The sequence below is a fragment of the Balaenoptera physalus genome, assembly GCF_965194825.1.
Source record: "Balaenoptera physalus genome assembly, chromosome: 1".
NCBI lineage: Eukaryota > Metazoa > Chordata > Mammalia > Artiodactyla > Balaenopteridae > Balaenoptera > Balaenoptera physalus.
The window spans coordinates 88,292,905-88,314,370 of NC_138882.1; the positions used below are offsets into that span (position 1 = coordinate 88,292,905).

The 21,466-nt window shown below is 40.5% G+C and overlaps 1 protein-coding gene across 3 annotated transcripts in view; it reads left to right on the forward strand.

The window, feature by feature from the left end:
- The window catches only part of OTUD7B (OTU deubiquitinase 7B), a 52,763-nt gene that overhangs the window by 17,401 nt on the left and 13,896 nt on the right, over positions 1-21,466 (forward strand). For all 3 annotated transcript variants that reach the window (XM_082474311.1, XM_082474310.1, XM_082474309.1), the window contains 3 exons: positions 14,228-14,377; positions 18,251-18,439; positions 20,318-20,545. In XM_082474311.1, coding sequence (XP_082330437.1) covers positions 14,293-14,377; positions 18,251-18,439; positions 20,318-20,545 — 502 coding nt within the window. In that variant the 5' untranslated portion in view covers positions 14,228-14,292. The remainder of the gene's footprint in view (positions 1-14,227; positions 14,378-18,250; positions 18,440-20,317; positions 20,546-21,466) is intronic.

The following is a 21,466-nucleotide window of genomic DNA, read 5'->3' on the forward strand; positions in this document are numbered from 1 at the left end:
CGCATTGGCAGGCAGATTCTCAACCACTGCGCCACCAGGGAAGCCCATCAGTGTTCTTATCTGTAACTTGAGGGTATGGAATGAAATGATCTCTGATATCCTAGTTCTAAAGTCCATAATTCTAGAGTGCCAAACAAGGAAAATAGACTGACTTTCTGTACCTTACCACCAGCCTTGTTCCACATAAGACCTGAATGTGAAATGTTAATTATGTAAATATTAGAAGTGTATAACCTATATTCCCAGGTAGACTAGACTTGTCAGATTGTATTATATGCTTGTAACTAATTTTGCGTGCATAAATATGAGGCTTGCTTGCTTTTTTTTTTAAAATTGTTTGTTTATTTATTTATTTATTTTTGGCTGCATTGGGTCTTGTTGCTGTGCGCAGGTTTTCTCTAGTTGTGCCGAGCGGGGGCTACTCTTCGTTGCATTGCGCGGACTTCTCATTGCTGTGGCTTCTCTTGTTGTGGAGCATGGGCTCTAGGCACGTGGGCTTCAGTAGTTGTGGCGCACGGGCTTAGTTGCCCTGTGGCATGTGGGTTCTTCCTGGATCAGGGATCGAACCCGTGTCCCCTTTATTGGCAGATGGATTCTTAACCACTGTGCCACCAGAAGCTTGCTTGCTTTTAAAAGAGAAATTATTATCACAAAAGGTACAACTTATACAAATGAAAGAGACCCACAAATAATGCTCAGCGTTGGAGTTTCTGCTTCTTTTTTTTAAAAAATTAATTAATTAAATTTATTTATTTTATTTTTGACTGTGTTGGGTCTTTGTTTCTATGCGAGGGCTTTCTCTAGTTGCGGCAAGCGGGGGCCACTCTTCATCGCGGTGCGCAGGCCTCTCACTATCGCGGCCTCTCTTGTTTCGGAGCACAGGCTCCAGACACGCAGGCTCAGTAGTTGTGGCTCACGGGCCCAGTTGCTCCGCGGCATGTGGGATCTTCCCAGACCAGGGCTCGAACCTGTGTCCCCCTGTATCGGCAGGCGGATTCTCAACCACTGCGCCACCAGGGAAGCTCCTCTGCTTCTTAACTCTAACCTGGAAATAGAAATAGGTGTGTGTTGGCAGGATTGGTGGGGGATGGGGAGGGTGGTGGTGGCTAGTAGACAGTGTGGGTGAATGTGGATAGTAGTTATAAAAGCAAAGTATTAAAGAGTTCTTCAGCTTGTGGACTTCGCATGGCTAGACTGATTTCATTTTGCTATAAATCCCTGGAGAACTGACATGAACCCTGTATTCAAATTCAGAATATGTAGGTCCAAGCTCCTTGCTATCTGGGTATCACGCAAGCTTTGTAAGCTTCTCTCTGTGTATGTGTTTTCCATCAGAAAAGAGGGGATTAAAAATCTCAAAGGGTATATAATTTTTAAAATTGTTATTAAATGAGGCCATATTTGTGAAAGTGCTTTAAAAACAAAAAATTACAGTGAAAGAGAAGCTATTCTTAGTGAACAGACAGCTGTACAAATGTATTTGTTCATATAGACCTTTATTTTACATATCTATGGGGTGAATGGTGACATTTGAAACCCGTAAATATTCACCAGCCTATTTTAGGTATAGATGAGCTCTTAGTTAACTACACACATGGACTACCATGAATAATTTAGAACCACAAATATTTGTTGGGCATCTGCTATGTGCCAAGCAGTTTGTTAGGCCTGTTTAGAATTTTTAAAGGTATAAAAGAAAGGTGCCAAGCTCAAGGATCTTTATTTTTTTTTTTTTTAATTTTTTTTTTACATCTTTATTGGAGTATGATTGCTTTACAATGGTGTGTTAGTTTCTGCTTTATAACAAAGTGAATCAGTTATACATATACATATGTTCCCATATCTCTTCCCTCTTGCATCTCCCTCCCTCCCGCCCTCCCTATCCCACCCCTCTAGGTGGTCACAAAGCACCAAGCTAATCTCCCTGTGCTATGCGGTTGCTTCCCACTAGCTATCTATTTTACGTTTAGTAGTGTATATATGTCCATGACACTCTCTCACTTTGTCACAGCTTACCCTTCCCCCTCCCCATATCCTCAAGTCCATTCTCTAGTAGGTCTGTGTCTTTATTTCCGTCTTGCCACTAGGTTCTTCATGACCTTTTTTTTTTTTTCTTAGATTCCATATATATGTGTTAGCATACTGTATTTGTTTTTCTCTTTCTGACTTACTTCACTTTGTATGACAGAATCTAACTCCATCCACCTCACTACAAATATCTCAATTTCATTTCTTTTTATGGCTGAGTAATATTCCATTGTATATATGTGCCACATCTTCTTTATCCATTCATCCGATGATGGACACTTAGGTTGCTTCCATGTCCTGGCTATTGTAAATAGAGCTGCAGTGAACATTTTGGTACATGACTCTTTTTGAATTATGGTTTTCTCAGGGTATATGCCCAGTAGTGGGATTGCTGGGTCGTATGGTAGTTCTATTTTTAGTTTTTTAAGGAACCTCCATACTGTTCTCCATAGTGGCTGTATCAATTTACATTCCCACCAACAGTGCAAGAGAGTTCCCTTTTCTCCACACCCTCTCCAGCATTTATTGTTGGTAGATTTTTTGATGATGGCCATTCTGACCGGTGTGAGATGATATCTCATTGTAGTTTTGATTTGCATTTCTCTAATGATTAATGATGTTGCGCATTCTTTCATGTGTCTGTTGGCAATCTGTATATCTTCTTTGGAGAAATGTCTATTTAGGTCTTCTGCCCATTTTTGGATTGGGTTGTTTGTTTTTTTGTTATTGAAGCTCAAGGATCTTAATTCTACCTAGAATGTATCTTGTCCTCCAGCCTTACACATCCTAAAGACTCAGTTTGAGAAACTTCCCTAACCCATCAAGGTAAACTAGTTGCTCCTAATACCTCTTCCTACCCCACTGGGCACTGAAAACGTGTTTAGATTTCTCACACCAGACTGGAGTGCCTTGAAGGTAGGACTCTGGCTTCTGTTCTTCATTTGTATCCCCAGGCTGTGGTGGACCAGTCTTGGTAGATTTTGAATGAATGACTGTTAGTCAGATTGGCGAGATAAGTATCCGAAGGCCAACTAATATGATAAGGCAGTATATGATAACAGCAAGTGCCAGTGAATTTTTCACATATTGTACCTATGGGAGTTCAAATGAGGTTTAGATACAGCCAGGAAAGATGGAACAGTGGAACTTGGAGGTGGAGAATTAAAAAAAATAATAATAGTAATAAAAAGTGTCTTTCTTTGAACTGAATTATATCATTTTATAAAAGGCAAATTTCATTTTCTGATTGAGGCTTTTGTAAAAATTAGTAGTTGTATTCTGAAGGAAGTTAATTTATCAGAAGGAATTTACAAAGTGAATTAATTTCCTGTGGATAACTGATCTCAGATAGGATAGTAATTGGAATTTTTTTCCCTTCTGCTATTTCTACCCTTGAATGGAAGTTCTGTAATTGACAGTGAAATGACCAGTAGTTAGGAATCAAGAAGGGGAGAGAAGGTTGTCAGCTACTGAATATTTGAGGGTTGATTCTAGAGAAATAGTGTGTTTTGCTATTAGACTAGCCTCTGTTGATTTGTAGTATTTATTTTTCTCTCATGTCAAAAGTTCAGTAATGAGAATATTTTTTTTTATAAATTTATGTATTTATTTTTTATTTTTGGCTGCATTGGGTCTTCATTGCTGCGCGCGGGCTTTCTCTAGTTGCGGCGAGTGGGGGCTACTCTTTGTTGTGGTGCACGGGCTTTACATTGAGGTGGCTTCTCTTGTTGAGGAGCACGGGCTCTAGGTGCACAGGCTTCAGTAGTTGTGGCATGCAGGCTCAGTAGTTGTGGCTCGTGGGCTCTAGAGCGCAGGCTCAGTAGTTATGGCACACCAGCTTAGTTGCTCTGCAGCATGTGGGATCTTCCTGGACCAGGGCTTGAACCCATGTCCCCTGCACTGGCAGGTGGATTCTTAACCACTGCGCCACCAGGGAAGTCCTATTTTTAAGGGCTCAGTAGAACTTTTGTTTTTACAGGCTATTCTTTTAAAAGTTGAACTTACTGAGAATCAAGCCTTGGGCTATCCTCGACCTTAGCTGAAAGGAAAAAGAAAAAATTCATTGTGTGTGGCAAATAGACATACTGGTCTGGAACTAAAAAAAAATAAACATTAACATGGTTTCTGTTTCTATTCAAGTTACTCTTGTGCCAATATTATAATAATAGACTTTCTTTGTGACTGTCTCTGCCCTTATTTTTCCAAAGGTCACTTCCATTGTACAAGCCTTCCAAATTATTAAATTTCCCAAATAACTGTAATCCAGGGAGCCTTTTATCAGTAGCACTGAAAAGACAAATAAATACCAGTTCATAAGGAGGTCTCTGTGAACTTCTGTCTCATTTGTATATTAGCATCTGGCTATTTATGGGATTTGTCTCTTAGAAATTTATTTTGCTGTTTGTAGCCCGATAAAAAACTAGAAACTTTTGAAAAGAAATAGTTAAATCTTGTTCTGACTCATACGCATACCAGTTGTAGTGATAAAGTCCAGGGGCCAATTCTTGAGTCCTTACTGGTGTGTATACACAATAGCATTGTTTTGGGAGTGGTAAATTATATGATCGGGTTAAGTTTTTTTCTCTTAAGTTTGTTTTTGGGGGAGAAAATAGACATTCCCCAAGTATACACTGTAGTGGAGGTAGAAAACATCTTAGAATTGTGCAGGGTGAGTAGGATTATTCCTTCCAGTTATCCAAAAAATAGACATTGTGCATGAGATTAGGTGAATATTATAGAGTCTTTGAATCTGGAATGAGGAGAGTATAGTAAGGTGGGGAGATAGGGCTGGTAGATTAAGGCATTAGAATTTCGGTCAATATGTGTGAAATTGCTGTTCCTGGAGATTTGGGGATGAAGGAGCTATTTAGCTATGTCTGTACCTCTAGGAGAGGACAGACATTTTTCTTTTGCGCTTTTTTTTGAGGGACCATCTGGTAGAAGATGCAACTAAGGGAGTTCCCTTTACGACGTTTTCTTGAGGACCTGAGGAGTTGAAAGACACTGGAATGGGAGTGATAGAGCACGTACAGTGTGTATGTGTTAAGACTGTGCCTTGGAAACAGTTGTAGGACTGGAGGGTTTGTTTGGAGAAGTAGGGGGAGCTTCTGAAGGAGAGATACAGAGGCTGTGTTGGGCATACAGTGGAGTGAGGCAGAGCGTGTGGGAGGGAATTAGGCAAGAAAGCAACTGACATTTTTTGAGGACCTACTGTGTGCTAGACACTGCCCTAAAGGCTTTTCATATCTTAAGTTACTTAATCCTAACAAGAGGTCTGAAGTGTAGGTATTTCCTCCAAGGAACAGAGGCACAAAACAGTCATATTACTTACCCATGATTGCACCACCGTTTAGTAGTAGATCAGGGATTTGAACCTAGATCTGTCTGAATCCAGAGCCTATTCTCTCTCTCCAGGTGGAGTTGAAAGGAGTTGAAGCAGTGAGGGTAGACTTGCACATGGTGGACTGCCTGTGTTTCCTCAGTCCTCCTTCCTGGACTAAGTGTGATTTAGTGCAAGTGTCTGGTCTTGGGAGTCAGATTGGCTGGACTCGTAAAGATTCTGGTTCTACCACTTTTTCAAACTGTATAACCTTGGGTAGATTATCTAACCTTTGTGAGCTTTAGCATCTCCATCTATAATATGGAGTTAATACAGACAAACCTCTAAGAGTTGTTTGGAAGTTTAAATGAAAACAGTGTCTAAAACTTTAACACATATTACTTCCTTTTCCTTCTTTTCTTCCATTTAGACCCATCTTATTATCTCTGGGTTATAACATTTAGTGATACATAGGTCTCTTTAGTATGGAACTCGGTCAATTCTTTTTTTTCTAAGAAGGTTATATTCTGTTTCTTTCACTTGGAAGGATGTATATTAACTAAAAACAATCTGCCAAGACAGTCTTTCATCTCTCCCGCCCACCTAGTCAAGAACTGTGTGAAAGTCTAAGGGTTTCTGTCCCTTCTCTTTCTCCCTGTCTGGATTCCTTGGGACTGACATCATAGACGTGGAGGAGTTGCTGACCTTTGAAAATTCTTGACAGTCTTGAATGTTGTGGTTTTCCAGTGAGTTTGGGGAGGAGTTGGAGAGTACTCAGACACAGCTGTAATGCATCAGTGGGACCAGGAGAGTGGGTATAGTGTGAGAATGTGGACACTTTGGGGGATGTTGTAGATGAGAGAATGTAGGGTCAGTAGTTTCTCATGCATTTTAACATAGCTGTATTATCTACAGTCGGCATTTAATTTTAAGTCACTTTTCTCTGTTACTAAGTAGTTGGGCACTCAGATCATGCAGACTGGTTTTAATATTAATCTGAGCTAAACGTTTAGGGAGAGAAATCTGTTGCAAATAAGATCATATTACAATCTTAAGCAAATGTATTTGAGATGAGCAGCGTTTACAACACTGTAAACACTTTGAGATGACTTGCCTGTTTACAACACATTATCTGATTATCGACAATACTGTTGTGTGTGTGTGTGTGTGTGTGTGTGTGTGTAGTGGGAAATTGTACAAGTAGAATTCAGTTTATCTGAACAAAAATTGAGTACCTACCAGGTGCTTGGATGCTAGGAATACAGGATGAACAAGACAAGATTCCTGCCCTCAAATTGCTCATGGTTTAGTGGGGAGACAGACATGTAAATAAACACAAATACTGTGCAGTGTGATAAAGAATATGATAGAGGTAGAGTACAAGATGTAACACCAAGGAGGAAGCAGGCACTTTAACTTGAGAAGCCAGGGAAGGTTTTGCAGATGAGGTAGTACTTAAGTTAGCCTTAAAGAAGAAATAAGAATTCACCTGCTAGGCCAGGAGTCATTCCAGGCAGAGGGAACAACATTCACAAAGGAACTGAAATGTGAAGCACGTAGTATATGCTTGGGGAACTACCAGTACAAGGAGGGGAATGATGGGAGGTAGATAAGGCTGGAGGGTTAGGTAGAGCCAGATCATGAAGGGCCTCGTTTGTCATGTATAGGAATTTGGATATTAAGCTTTAGTCACTGAGGATCCAATAAAGAATTCAGAGCAGTGGGATATAATACTATCATATTTGTATTTTAGATTGATCAGCCTCTACAAGCAACCACTGTGAAAAGTGGCTGGAGAGAGGAAGAGGGAGAAATTAGGAAGCTACTTACTGGGGTCCAGGTTATGAACGTCTGAAGGTGTTGGATGGATTTGAGAATTTTTTAAGGTTAAAATTAGTAAACCTTAGTAAAGGACTATTTGTGAGCGAGGATAAAGCACAGAGAAATCCAGGGTAGTTCCCAGGCTTGTGACCTGAGTGATAGGAGGGATGATGGTACCACTTGCTAGAACAGGCAATACCAGAAGAAGAATAGCTTGTAAGGGTGGGGGACAGAGATAGAGAATGGGCTCATGTTTTTATATGCTGAGCTTGAAGTACCTGTGGGATTCCTGGGTGAGTTGGAAAGAGTTGGGGACTGCGAATGCATTTTTAATAATTAATTAATTAATTAATTTTTGGCTGCGTTGGGTCTTCGTTGCTGCGCACGGCCTTTCTCTAGTTGCATTGAGCGGGGGCTACTCTTCGTTGCGGTGTGTGGGCTTCTCATTGTGTGGCTTCTCTTGTGGAGCATGGGCTCTAGGCGCATGGGCTCTAGGCGCATGGGCTTCAGTAATTGCAGCACGCGGGCTCAGTAGTTGTGGCTTGTGGGCTCTAGAGCGCAGGCTCAGTAGTTGTGGCTCATGGGCTCTAGAGCGCAGGCTCAGTAGTTGTGGCACGTGGGCTTAGTTGCTCCACGGCATGTGGGATCTTCCTGGACCAGGGCTTGAGCACCACTGCACCACCAGGGAAGTCCCTACAAAGAGATACTTTAGATAAGCAGTAAGGAGGATGGTGATGATCTTATCTATAAGACAGTGGTGCCATTGTCTTTCTACAGAAGCCCATTTTAGTAGGTCGAGGACTGACCATAAGGTGAGAAAGTAGCATCAGTGACTGTAGGCTAATTTAAGGAGTTTTGCGGGGAAGAAGAGAATAGCAGCCAGCAGGTAGGGCAGAGGAGGAAACCTGAAGGAACTTCTCTTGCTTCGTTTCATGATTTTTTCTGTGAAGTCAGAGGGAAGGTCATCTACCAGGAGTAAGGGAGGTAATAAGGTTTTGGTGGGAGGCTCAGGGAGAATGGCAAAGGTGTCGGGTAGTAGCTGAGAAGACTGGTTAGGTAGCGAAGTCAAGCAAAAGACTGCAGTGTTTCATTGAAAGGAATGAGATGGAACACCATATATCTGTAGTCACGTTGCTCTGTAGTATAATGTGATCTTGTCTTGTGCAGTAGCCCTATTTAGTAGCAGAGAAGTTGAATGTGGGGTCCATCCAGGTTGGGCCAATGAAATGGAAGGATAAGGATAAGTTTTTACAGGAAAATAAAGTCATCACTCATTGTGTTTATGTTCAGGTAGGTAAGAAGGAGCAAAGTGGAATCTATCTGTTTTTCTCAGTCTTCTCTGCTCTCATCCTAGTCTAGCTCACCATCATCTCTTTTCCAGTAGTTTTCTAAACAAGTCTCCCTAAATCCACTTGTGTTCCCTACAAACTATTCTTCCCACTGCAACCAAGGTGATCTTTTAATGATATAAATCTGATCATGTCCTATCCCTGCCTACAACCCTTCAAAGCCTTCTCATTACTTTTAGGATAAAATCTCAATCTTCATTAGGGTCCACTAGGCCCTTTCTTTATCCTCATTTTGCACCATTTTCACTTCTGTGTTCCTCCTTGCCACAGAACATTGATATGTGTTTCCTCTGCTAAGAGCATTCTTTCTTTCTCAGTTTGTCTCCAATGCCTACTCGTTCGTCAGTTCTTAGGTGTAATGTCACTTTCTTGGGAAAGCTTTTCCTGACTCCCTATAGGCTATAACACCCCTCCCCCCAATATTTTTCCCTATTATGATTGTAATTGTGAAATTTTGTGTTTTTTTTCCTCCATACTGGAAGCTTTGTGAGGATAGAGATTATGTCTAGTTCATGGTTGTGTTCCTAGTCCTGACCGTAGTGCCTGACACAGAGTAGGCACTCCATGAATTTTTGTTGAGTCAATGAATAAGGTGGTTAAGGAATTGGATGTCTTAGTCTGAGGTGAGGATGTCTTGAGGTGAGATAGCAGGTTCAGTAGTAAGGAAAAGCTGGAGGGAGATGAGGTTGTAGCCAGAGTAAGATGTTGGGAGTTGAAGATTTAGAGGTGGAATGGTTTCAGGGCATGGCAGGGTCCAGGACTGAGTTGTTGAAGTGGAGATGGAGGTCTTTGCATTTGATGAGATTATGAAACTCTAAGGCAGAAATGTTGGATGGATTATGCAGGTGGGTGTTGAAATTGCTCAGGAAGGTGGTAGGATTTGAACTGAGGAAAATATAAGGCAGGTGTCTAAGTCATTAATAAACACTGAGAGATAGGCACAGCCCTTTCCTATGGTGAAAGAATTGAATGGATAAGAATCAGTGCAGTTCTGGGAATCAGTAATGACTTAGTCCCTAGGGAAGCAGCATGGTACAGTAGAGAGAGCATGTGTTCAAAATATCTGGGTTCAGACTTTGGGTAACCCACCTGACTTTTCAAACCTTATACCTTTCTCTACTTGTACACTGGGAATAATAAGCCTGCTCTAGGGGTTTTGTTGTTAATGAATAAGATAGTGTTTTTGAAAGTGCTTACTTAATATTAACTTGTTAGTTTTTATTCTTTTTTAAAAAAATTTATTTATTTATTATTATTTTTGGCTGTGTGGGTCTTCGTTTCTGTGCGAGGGCTTTCTCTAGTTGTGGCAAGCGGGGGCCACTCTTCATCGCGGTGCGCGGGCCTCTCACTATTGTGGCCTCTCTTGTTGCGGAGCACAGGCTCCTGACGCGCAGGCTCAGTAGTTGTGGCTCACAGGCCTAGTTGCTCCGCGGCATGTGGGATCTTCCCAGACCAGGGCTCGAACCCGTGTCCCCTGCATTGGCAGGCAGATTCTCAACCACTGCGCCACCAGGGAAGCCCTAGTTTTTATTCTTGATTGCTGTCATCACTTCAAGAGGGCATGGAAGTGTGGAAGTAGGGATTAGAGGCAAAGATAGCAGCAGAATTGAATTTTAAACAAGGTACATGACTTCATTTATTCCACTTGTTGAGTTTGTACTGTAGGGTCAGCATAAACATTTATGAATGAATACAGGTAAAAGCAAGTATTGATATAAGGAAGAATTTTGTAATAGAAAAGAAAAAGGCACTGGCTGGCTTATGATAACATTGCAGTGTTGACCTACAACAAATTTTTATGGAAAGAAATGCTATATCTATTCCTTTTCCATGAAAATTCCATCATTCCTGGGAGTAGATTTTATTGTTCTAGAGAAGAGATCAAGGACCATTATGTGAGAGTTAGAGAGAGGGGGGCTGGTGATTTAGTTTAAAAAAGCATTTTCTAACAATTAGAGCTGTCCAACAATAAAATGGACATTGTGGCAAAGAAATGAGTCTCCATCAGAGCTTGTATTCATGTGGAGACTGGATGATTTATCTGTCAGAGATGTAATAGAAGGATTCTTGCATTGGGGCAGACATTGGTTTAAATAATCCCTAAAGTCCCACCAATTGGAAGATTGGAGGATTTTGACTCCAATTTAGATTTGTCTAAACACCATTCAATCAAAAAATATTTGAGTACCTCTTCTGTTTCATTTGAAAGTTTGAAAGCCAGTGTTTTGTTTTCTTTTTTTTCCTTCCTGTGTGCTGAGAGTCAAGGACTGTGAGTCTTAGTCATTGCCTTGGATATTCCCATTTGGAATTTAAGAAGCTCAAGCCAGGTGTTGGTAGTGATGTAACAAAAGCTGCAGTCCTCACCTGTTGGGTGGGGTTAGGGTGGAGTCCATGGCATGCACCTGGAGACATCAAATATAAGAATGGGCTGCCCAGAAGTTTGGTTTAGTGCTTCGAATTTTTGAGCAAGTCATTATAGATAATGTTGGACCTTGAAATTATTTATTTATTTATTTTGCAGATGACTTACTCAGAATTAATTCTTTTTTATTTTTTGGAAATTATTTTTAAAAAATATTTTTTTAAAAGAATATCCTACTATGTTGGCATATGAGGTCTACGATGCCATGACATTGATGGTTTTCATTGGCTTCTCTCACTCAAAAGCCTCTGGCTGGCTGGGAAATTGCCTATAAGCCTGTGGCTTAATCAACTCCTCTCTTCTGCTGAGTACCTTTTTGTTGATTGTTATTTGTGTACTTACTGTATATTTCCCACATCCTTTCAGTAAGTTATTAGAGTGGCTTTACCAAGTTCCTTTGCATGTTTTTTTAAGAGAGAAGGTTGAAATTCATTTTGTAGCTGTGCTCTTGGTTTTGGATTATTCATGTGTTTAAGTTATTTGGGCTGCTACCATGCCCTGTGACCTAAGACAGTGACTAAAATGGGCTTGAAGAAGGAATTCTTGTCTGTATTAGAGGAAAGGGAAACCACTCATTCATCTGTGAATTTTGAAGGAATTTAATTCTTAAGTATTTTATCTGAGGAACTAAGTTGTTTAATAACAACATTTTGAATTTGAGGTGTCTTAGGCCAAAAGTTCTTTATGTAATGGTAGTCTTCTCTGACAGTTGTGATATTAAAATGGAAGTAAATTAGACATTGATAATATGCAGACCAAAAGAGAATGTAAGGATCATAGTTTGAGGCTATAGTGAACTAAAGAAGTTCATTTTTTAAACCTGGGGAGGATCTTAGAAGTCATCGAATCCAAGTCTAGGATACACGAGAAGCAACTGACACCCTGTAAGTAATTTGACCAAAGTCACCCAGCTAAATATATAAGTGTAGGTAGAACTCTTCTGATATGAGGGTGGTGGAAGTGACAGTATGTTGATGTCTCTAGAAAGGAGAGTTTGTAAAACTTTGAGAGATGGATTGGGACTGGGACAGACCATTAGAAATAGTGGGGTGATGTGAAAGATGAAGTACCCTTGAATTTCTCTTCTTTTTATGTTTTTTTTTAAATTTTATTTTTGTTTTTATTTACTTATTTATTTTTGGCTGCATTGGGTCTTCATTGCTGGGTGCGGCCTCTGTCTAGTTGCGGTGAGCGGGGGCTACTCCTCGTTGTGGTGCGCGAGGCTTCTCACGCGGTGGCTTCTCTTGTTGTGGAGCACGGGCTTTAGGTGCGCATGCTTCAGTAGTTGCAGCTTGCAGGCTCAGTAGTTGTGGCTTGCGGGCTCTAGAGTGCAGGCTCAGTAGTTGTGGCGCACAGGCTTAGTTGCTCTGCGGCATGTGGCATCTTCCCAGACCAGGGATCGAACCCGTGTTCCCTGCATTGGCAGGCGGATTCTTAACCACGGCGCCACCAGGGAAGTCCCACCCTCACATTTCTGATCTTCTGAGTTAAGCCTCAAATTGATTGGTTTGGTGGTGGCTGATGTGGAGGTTCAGTTAGTCATTTAATCATTTATTCATCAGGCATTTCTTGACTGTCGACAGTAATGTAGATGCTGTGCTAGATGTTGCGGCTACAAATAGGAATTAAACATGTCCCTCTGCTCCTGGACCTCTTGTACTCATGGAACAGTACAAGAAGGAACTTTCTATTTTGCCATCTCTCTCCAAAAAAAAAAATTCTACATGAAGTTATTAAGTTAGTGGCCTGCTGGTTTTATAACCCACAAATCACTGCTGTCTATTTGCCTTACTATTTCTAAGGAATTTAGATAATTAGGATCTGATCACACCACTAAAGAAGCTGTGTCTTGGGGTCAGGGGAGGTGTGATGAAAAAGTACCTGAGAATCACCCTTAGAGTTTAGGTTGTTTAGAAGGAGATGCTTCTGAAGAGACAGTCACCTGAGCCACCCTGTTGCCTTTGAGAACTCTACTTCTGGCATTCCGCCAAAGCAGGGGACTGGTGGGTGTGGTGGGGCAGGTATGTGCCTGGTGACTGTACCAGCAAGTCCTCTTTTACAGAGAACTGTAAACCTGTCTGAAATGGCAGATTTTGGTGAAAAGTTGTTCTTCACTCGGTTATTGCTCCCTCCGCTGGGACTGCTAACTTCAGAGGAATGTGGATTGGTGCCAGGCCGACAGGTCAGGGACATAGTTTCTGCCAAAGTCAAATCTGAAAGAAGCGATCTTTTTCAGGTGAACTTACTTGGTGGTCATTTGTCCTGAGTGGAGAAAGGCATGTTTCCTGGGTTCATGAAGTTAGTGGACAAAGATTGACCTTTGTTATGAACCTTTGGGATCTCCACTCTGCTTTGCATAATCGCAGATTGTTTTATTTTGAGTGGTCTTATGTTTTTTAATTTTTTTGGCCGCGCTGCTTGGCTTGTAGGATCTTAGTTCCCCGACCAGGCATCGAACCCATGCCCCCTGCAGTGGAAGCGCAGCGTCCTAACCATTGGACCGCCAGGGAAGTCCCTATTTTGAGTGAGTTTAGATATCAGTTTGCTCCTCCCATTTCCTCAGCTAGCATCAGAATACTAGTCAACTCTGAAGTTATTCAGTGTATAGTATTAATTCATTCAGTAAAATATTTGCTGAGAGCTGTGTGCCAAGCACTGTGCCAAGGGATACATGCTGGGGATACATTAGTGGACAAAACACACAAGCTCTGTACTTTCAAGAAACTTTTATGTTGGAGGAGGAGGCTAGACAGCAACCAACTAAAATAATTTCAGGGTATTTCAAGTGCCAAGAAGGAAATAAACAGGCGCTATGTAAGAGAATAATGCAGGTGGGGAATTCTTCAGGGTGGTAGTCTGCTGCTTCCTTCCATTAGTTTGTATAAGCAAACTGATGGGTAGAAATGTAATACTCTAGAAAGGTAAAGAAGAGCATTATTTGGAGTGGTATTATGGTTTTGTGGTTAATGTAGCAGTTAAGAAATTAATATAGGTGAAATGGGTGAACTGTGTGTAATGGATGGTAACTAGACTTGTGATGGTGATCACTGTAGTGTTTATAGATGTTGAACTGTAATGCTAGACACCTGAAACTTAAATAATGAAAGGAAAAAAAACTAATGTTAATGAGAAATTAGGAAACTAAATGTTACTCTTCATAATAAATTCTACTGAAATGAATGAGCTAGGATAGTTAGTTTCCCCATTTGGTTAGGAAGCTGCTGAAATTGGGCTATGATCATCCCGTTCCAGTGTAATTTGGGCCTTATGTGTTTATTTCCTCCTCAGGTGGAGGCCTGAATTTTGATCTATGTCCTCCCTACATCAGCTGCCGGAAAGTGCTTAATGATCACATGACCCTGGACATGGATGCTGTCCTGTCAGATTTTGTCCGTTCCACAGGAGCAGAGCCAGGGTTGGCCCGAGATCTCCTGGAAGGTAAGGAGTCTTTGGGGGAGAATGAGAAGAGAGAAAATAAGATGTGATATTTATTGTTAGGATGATTTGGAACATTTAACGTGATCAGAAAGACACTTTGTGTATGGTAGGCCTTACATTTAAGTTACTTCTAATAATCTACTTTGTGTATGACCCACCATAATTTTAAAATGCAAAATTCCCTTTTCACCTTGAATTTTTGGGTAGCTTTCTCCACTGTCAATTTAAGCTCAGGTAATGCAAGTGAAATTTGATATTAGTCCACTAAAACCATAGTTTTACATCTGTAAGACTTCCTTTTTATGTATAAATGATTAGATTTTCATATTTGGGATCATTCATGTTTTTTGTCTTTCCTTCCCTAACTTGTATGGGTCATTCTATATAGAGTGGATTAATTTAATGTTTTCATTTAGCTGCTTTTGTTTACTTATATCTGTATGTATACGTAAGTGTGAATGGTCTAGATTTTAAGGTCCTTTAGGCTTGGCATCATGTCAGTAGGATTCTTTGTTTGGAGTCATAGTTAACAGATGCTTTTTGGTGAAAATATATAATGACGCAAATAGGTGAGCCTGTGGGGAAAGGAGCAAGTTCTTAGCACACATAGGTAATTTTCTAGGTTGTTAGCCCTTAGTAAGGTGTGGCAGTATGACATTTACTCAGCCACCTGTGAGAATAGTATTGGTTTGGAAACAGAAGATCAGGGTTTAAATTCTAGTTTGCTAATTCAGTATGGCTTTGCTCTTAACTTGTATTTTCAGTTTCATCTCCTACTACCTTCTCCCACAGTTCCTGTGCTCCAGCCAGGCCTGACCTGTTTCCTTTCCCTGATCATATTAAGTTGTCTCCTAAGTCTGCAGTGTCCTTTCCTCCATTATTCTCTTGAAATTCTCCTCCTCCTTCCGGATTCAGCTCAAATGCCTTCTCCTCCTCTTGTAACATGTGTTGAACACTTCTATGTATTCAATATGTGTGAGGCACTTGAAATATATTACTTTATTCTCACAACCATTCTGCAAAATAGGTTTTATTATCCCAGTATTACAGCTTAAAAACTGAGGTCCAAGAAGTTAAGTAGGATTTGAACCTAGGCAATCTGGTTTCAGAGTCTGACTTTTAACAAGTGTGTTACTAGTTAACGCTTGCATGTCGTCTCCCTTTCTCTCACACACACCCATGTGCACACACCCTCATACTATGAAAGAAAAGTTGAGGGTGCTGTGGAAGTTTAAGACAGAAACCTAATTTGGATATAGAGTGCAGAAAGGCTTTTTCTGAAGAGGTGACATGTGAACTGAAAACAGAAGGATGCACAGGAGTAGCAAGACAAAGGGATGTAGCACAGAGTGTTTATGTAAAAAAAGTAGCTTATACAAGGACCCTGAGGTGGGAGAGAGTTTGGCACTGACAGTGAGCGAGGTAGGAAGAGTAGTACAAGAAAGAGTGGTAGGAAGCTGGTTAGATAAGCAGGAAGCAGAATATGGGGGTCCTTTGTAGGCCATGGTAAGGGTTGTGCATTTCAGTGTATGTTCGGTGGGAAGCTGGTGAAGGATTTTAATCAGGGGAGTGAAATGATTGGGTTTGAGTTTCTGAACAGTGTACTGATAAAAGATATGGAACCGATTTGAAGGTGGCCAGAGATGAAGTGGTAAAATCAGTTAAGAATGTTGCCATAGTTCAGGTGAGAGGTGATAGTGACTTGGACTACAGTGGTAACAGAAGTGGGTAGATTTAAGGTATAATTTAGAAAGGGAACCAAAGGACCTGATCCTCATTTTCTGTCTCTGTCTTTCTGTCTCTTGCTTTTTCCTTTGAAAGTTAACTCTGGTTGTAGTGTAAAGAACAAATTATAGAGTGGAGGGACTAAGAGTAGAGAGACTAGGGAGCCCCCTCCCAAAATACCAGGTGAAAATATGAGGACCTGAATTGGGGTAGTGACAATAAAAATGGACAAGAAAGAATAGATTTGAGAAATGTTTCAAGGGTACAAACAACCTTGAGAATTGAGTAGATAGTGAGGGAATAGGAGGAGTGGGGTCTGGGGAATGGTGAAGAGCTGAATTGACTGTAGTTTCTGGCCTGGAGGGGTTGTGATGCCTTTACTGATTTAGGGAATATAGAAGAAGGAGAAGAAGCAAGCTTTAGGAGGGAAGTTGATGGACATTCAGTTTTAGACTGTTGACTGTTAGGAGGACCTGATTTTAAGGACTTTAGCAGACAGTTGGAGATAACTATCCAGTGCTCAAGACAAATTATTTATTCATTCATTGGTTCAGAACAAAAGTCCTCCATTCTTTAACAAATATTTATTGAGTACCTATTATGTACTAGGTTCTAGATGCTTGAACGAAACAAAACAAACAAAAATCTCTGCCCTTACATTCTAGCCTGAGAGATAGTCAATAAACAATAAACATGATAACCAAGTAAATTGTAAAGTACATAGTATAAGGTGTTAGGTGCTGTGGAAAATGGTAAGGGGAATGATGAGGTAGTTTGTGATTTTTAGTTGGGTAGTCAGGGTAGGCCTTATTAAGAGTGTGACATTTGAGCAAATATCTGAAGGAGATGAGGAATTGTCTGTATAGATATATTGGAGAAAGAGCCTTCTAGGCAGTGGGAATAGTTGGTGGAAAGGCTGTAGGTGGGAGCAGTCTTAGCACGTTTCTGGGAACAGCAAAGAGGCCAGTATGACTGATGCAGAGTGCAGAGTGAGCAAAGGGAGTTGGAGCAAGTGGTGAATCTAATGGCTCAGAAGTCAATTCATCTGGCATGGATGATTAATACAGCTTAACTGGAGAATTATAACAAGAAGCATAACAGCAATGGCAGTAAATACATATATAATGCTTTCTGTGTGCCAAACACTGTTTTAAGTGCTTTCAGTTAATTTAATCTTCTTAACAATCCTATGTGGTATCACCTCCACTTTCATAGCCAGGGAAGTTGAAGCACAGAGGAAAGGTTAGAAAAGTAGGCTAGGTCATAGAAAGCCTTGAACGTCAGACAAAGGAGCCTAAACTTTATTCTGTAGGCAGTGGTAAGCCACTAAAAATTTGATTATGGAACTGAAATGATCAGAATTGTGCTGTAGAAAGATTAATCTCATGGGATCCTTTAGAGTAGATTGGAGGTGGGACACTAGGTGATGTAGGAATTGAATTAAGGTGGTGACAAATGGAATAGAACAAAAAGAAGTGTGAACAATTATGCAGTATGTTATTTATTGACTAATTTAACTAGAGAAAGCAACTGAAAAATCTGCTGTGACAAATCTATCCTTCAGGTGTTTTCTTCAGCAGAGTAGTGATTCTTAAATTTGAGGGGAATTAACAATTCCCTTTGATAACCTGATGGCAGCTATAAGCTCTTTCTTTAGAAAAATGCACATACCTATAACTTTGTATACAGTTTCAGGTGGTTTAGGACGCCCCAGAGCACATCTAGGCTCAGAACTCTCTGGATCTCAGAATTAGGAGACCTGGGCTTGAGTCCAACTGAGGCCCTGGTGTGAAGTAGCCGTGACTTTGGGCAAGTAACTCTACTTCTTTAGGCTTCATTTCCTTTATCTGTAAAATGAGGTTACTAGGTCTCCAAGGGCCCTTTCAGTTCAGAGAGACAAATTCTGTATGCACACGGGGCTTTCTTAGGAAATAGACAGTAAGTAAATAAAGAAGTTGTGGTATTCCAGATTGAAGTGTTTGTTATGAAGGAAATTAAAGTAGGGGAAGGAAAAGGAGAATGACTGAAGTGCGCATGAGTATATGCTCGCTGGTTTTGATAAGATGCTTAGAATGATGGTTCTGTATCTTTCCTCAATTTTTCTATACTCTCAGCGCCCAATTCACTTTTTGCTTTGTGTCCTGACAGGAAAGAACTGGGATGTGAGCGCCGCCCTCAGTGATTTTGAACAGCTACGTCAGGTCCATGCTGGGAACCTGCCCCCACCGTTTAGTGGGGGGAGTGGTGGCTCCAGGACCCCTGAGAAAGGGTTTTCTGATAGAGAGTCTACTCGCCCTCCCCGACCCACCCTACAGCGGCAGGATGACATCGTTCAAGGTATTGGGGTGCTGAGGGCTGTTTCTGTATGCGGAGCAGAAAGAAAGGGAGGCAGCTGCTGAGCAGTCAGAGAATTTAGTGATGCTTTGGAGATGATTCCATTCCTCCCCCACCTCCCCAGCCAGATGTTCAGAGGTGACCTCAGTCTGTCCAGATGCTGGAACCCCTCACTTTCTGCATCTTGAGAGCCATCCTGTATAAATGCCTTCTTCAAGGAGACAGAGGAAGAAGAATAACGATCTAATTGTTGAGATAAGGTACACATAAAGATAGAATTCAAAGGATCACTATCATCTACCCCTTTGGAGGACATTTTGTTCATATTTATTAGTATCTGTCAAAATTTTTAAATGCATGTATACTCTATCTCAGCAATTTTGTTTCTAGGAATTTATCATATATGTGTTGTGTGTGTGTGTGTCTGTGTATGGTGTGTATACTTTTAAATAAATACATACATACCTAATTCATAAATAGACACAAAGACATGTAGTGTAAAGCTTGAAAGTTAAAGCTTGAAAACAACTTTTAATTATCCATTAGTAGAGGAGTGGTTAAATAAATTGTAATCCATATTATGGAATACTTGGCAGCCATTAGAAAGAATTAAGTAGAAATTGATGTGCTATTTTGGAAAAATCTCTAAAATCTATTGAGAAAGGTAAGATGCAGAACAGTATATATAGCATGTTCCTGTTTATGTTTTTAAAAATTATTATAACAGTTATTTGTGCTTCTATGTGCATAAAAAATTCTAGGAATTCCCTGGTGGTCCAGTGGTTAGGACTGCGTACTTCCACTGTAGGGAGGCATGGGTTCAATCGCTGGTGGGGGAATTAAGATTCCGCATACCACGCCACACGGCACGGCAAAAAAATTCTAGAAGGATACAAAACGTCACCTCTGGGGAAGGGATCAGGAATTTTGAATGAGAGGGACATTTCTTTGTAACACTTCAAACCTTATGGTAGTAGTTTGATTTTTTACCATGGGCATGTGGTACTTTTAAAATACCTTTAAAAAGAGTTTAAAAAATAACACTATAAAATAACTTTAGACTAACTACTTACTTTGTGCATCATCCCTGGCAAATATTGGGTTAAGACCTATACCCAATATAATTTGTAGCTCTTTCTGATAGTCATTATATATAACTCAAGCCATGCAAATGAATTTTAATCCTATACTGAGCAAATTATGATCACAATGGAATATTTGCTAGAGAATTATAAGTGCCATGTATTCAAAACAAATGAAATAATTTGGGGCACTATCTACATTACCGCCTTCCTCTGTAGTATGTTAAGTAAGAATTGACTACCTATAAATTTCTGATAAATATGAGTATCAAGAAAAGTTATAGTAAATAATGTAAATAAATGTTATTGATGGTAGATAAGAAACTTCCTGAATGTGTAAGATTTGTCATTAATTTTCTATAACGGAAATCCTTTTCTACATTCTCCAAGGCCCTGAAAATTATGAGAGATGATTTCACTCAGTCTAGCCAAATGAAACTCCATTTCCCTTATTCCCTTTTCCTCCCACCAAACAATGACTAAGTTGCCAAATGAAGGGTCCCTATTATGTTGGGAAATGGAAGTGGAACAAGACAGTGTCGTGGAGAGAAGTTCAGGCAAAAGGGTAGGAAGAGGAATGTATATTTGGTGCTAATGTGAGTACCTGTGAAAATGCCACTTTCTATGTTTCTCCAACTGTATTTGGCATGAGAAAGAGGGTCATGAAATTTGGTAGCCAGTTAGACTTACAGTTTTTCCCTGACTGGAAACCTTGTCAAGAGGTAACCATCACCTCATGAGTGGAAAGTTCTCTGAGTGGGTTGTGTTTGTTCTAAGGTGACTCCATTTCTCATTGCAGAAAAACGCCTGTCTAGGGGCATCTCCCACGCCAGCTCCAGCATTGTTTCCCTGGCCCGGTCCCATGTCTCCTCCAATGGTGGGGGTGGGGGGAGCAGTGAGCACCCCCTGGAAATGCCCATCTGTGCCTTCCAGCTTCCAGATCTCACTGTGTACAATGAAGACTTTCGCAGCTTCATAGAGAGAGACCTCATTGAGCAGTCCATGCTGGTTGCCTTGGAGCAGGCAGGTCAGTGAGCACTTCCTTTCCCATGCTCTTCCCTCTGCTCTCCACCTCTAGGCAGCCACGCGGAGGGGCTGGGCTTGACAAGCAGCTTCCAGTCTAAGCCTGCGATCTGACTGATTGCAGTCAAACTCGGCAGTCAGTCAGAGAGACATGTACTGAGGTAGGTGCTTCTTCAAGTTAAAGAAAGGACACAAATAAGACACTTTCCTCTGGAAATTTCCTGTTTGATTGAAGGAAAACCAGATACACATGTGAAAGGCCTACAAATCAATACCTAAAAATCAGTACATGAAAAAAATACAAATGAATTATAATTGGCTCTGGAACACCTTGTAGACAGAAAGAACCAAAGCTGTAGATGATGCACAGTGATGATTAAACTAAGTCACATTTATTTATACGAACCTTTCCCAAAAGATTTATTTACCTTTACAATTATGTTTGTCTTAAATTATATTTAAAATTTGTTGGTATGATGGGTGAGGCAGCTGGGATTTCTGGGAAAGCTAGTCAGTTATTAAAAACCTCCCATGGAAGAAGGACGGGGGGTGGGAGGTGGGGGCACAGAAAGGAAAGTCTTGTTTTTCATTTTGTGCCCTTCTATACTAATCGTGTGCATCTATTTACAATTTTTTAAGTAGTAAGCAGTTTATCTGACTGCTGTGATTATAGGCCAGTTTTTCTCTCAGTAGACGTCCAGTAATTCAAGAAAACTTTTAAGCATCATTCATAAAATATTTTCCTTATATAAGTAATGGATCAGCAATTGTAGGATGACTACAGAATTGAGACTCATTTTCTTGGGTATTTTAAGTACTTTGTCTTATTGCTCATGTCTTTAAAGTCATACCACATACATGGTGACATGCTTACTGTCATATATGCAGATGATACTTGCATGACACTTTGAATATACGTGTTAGG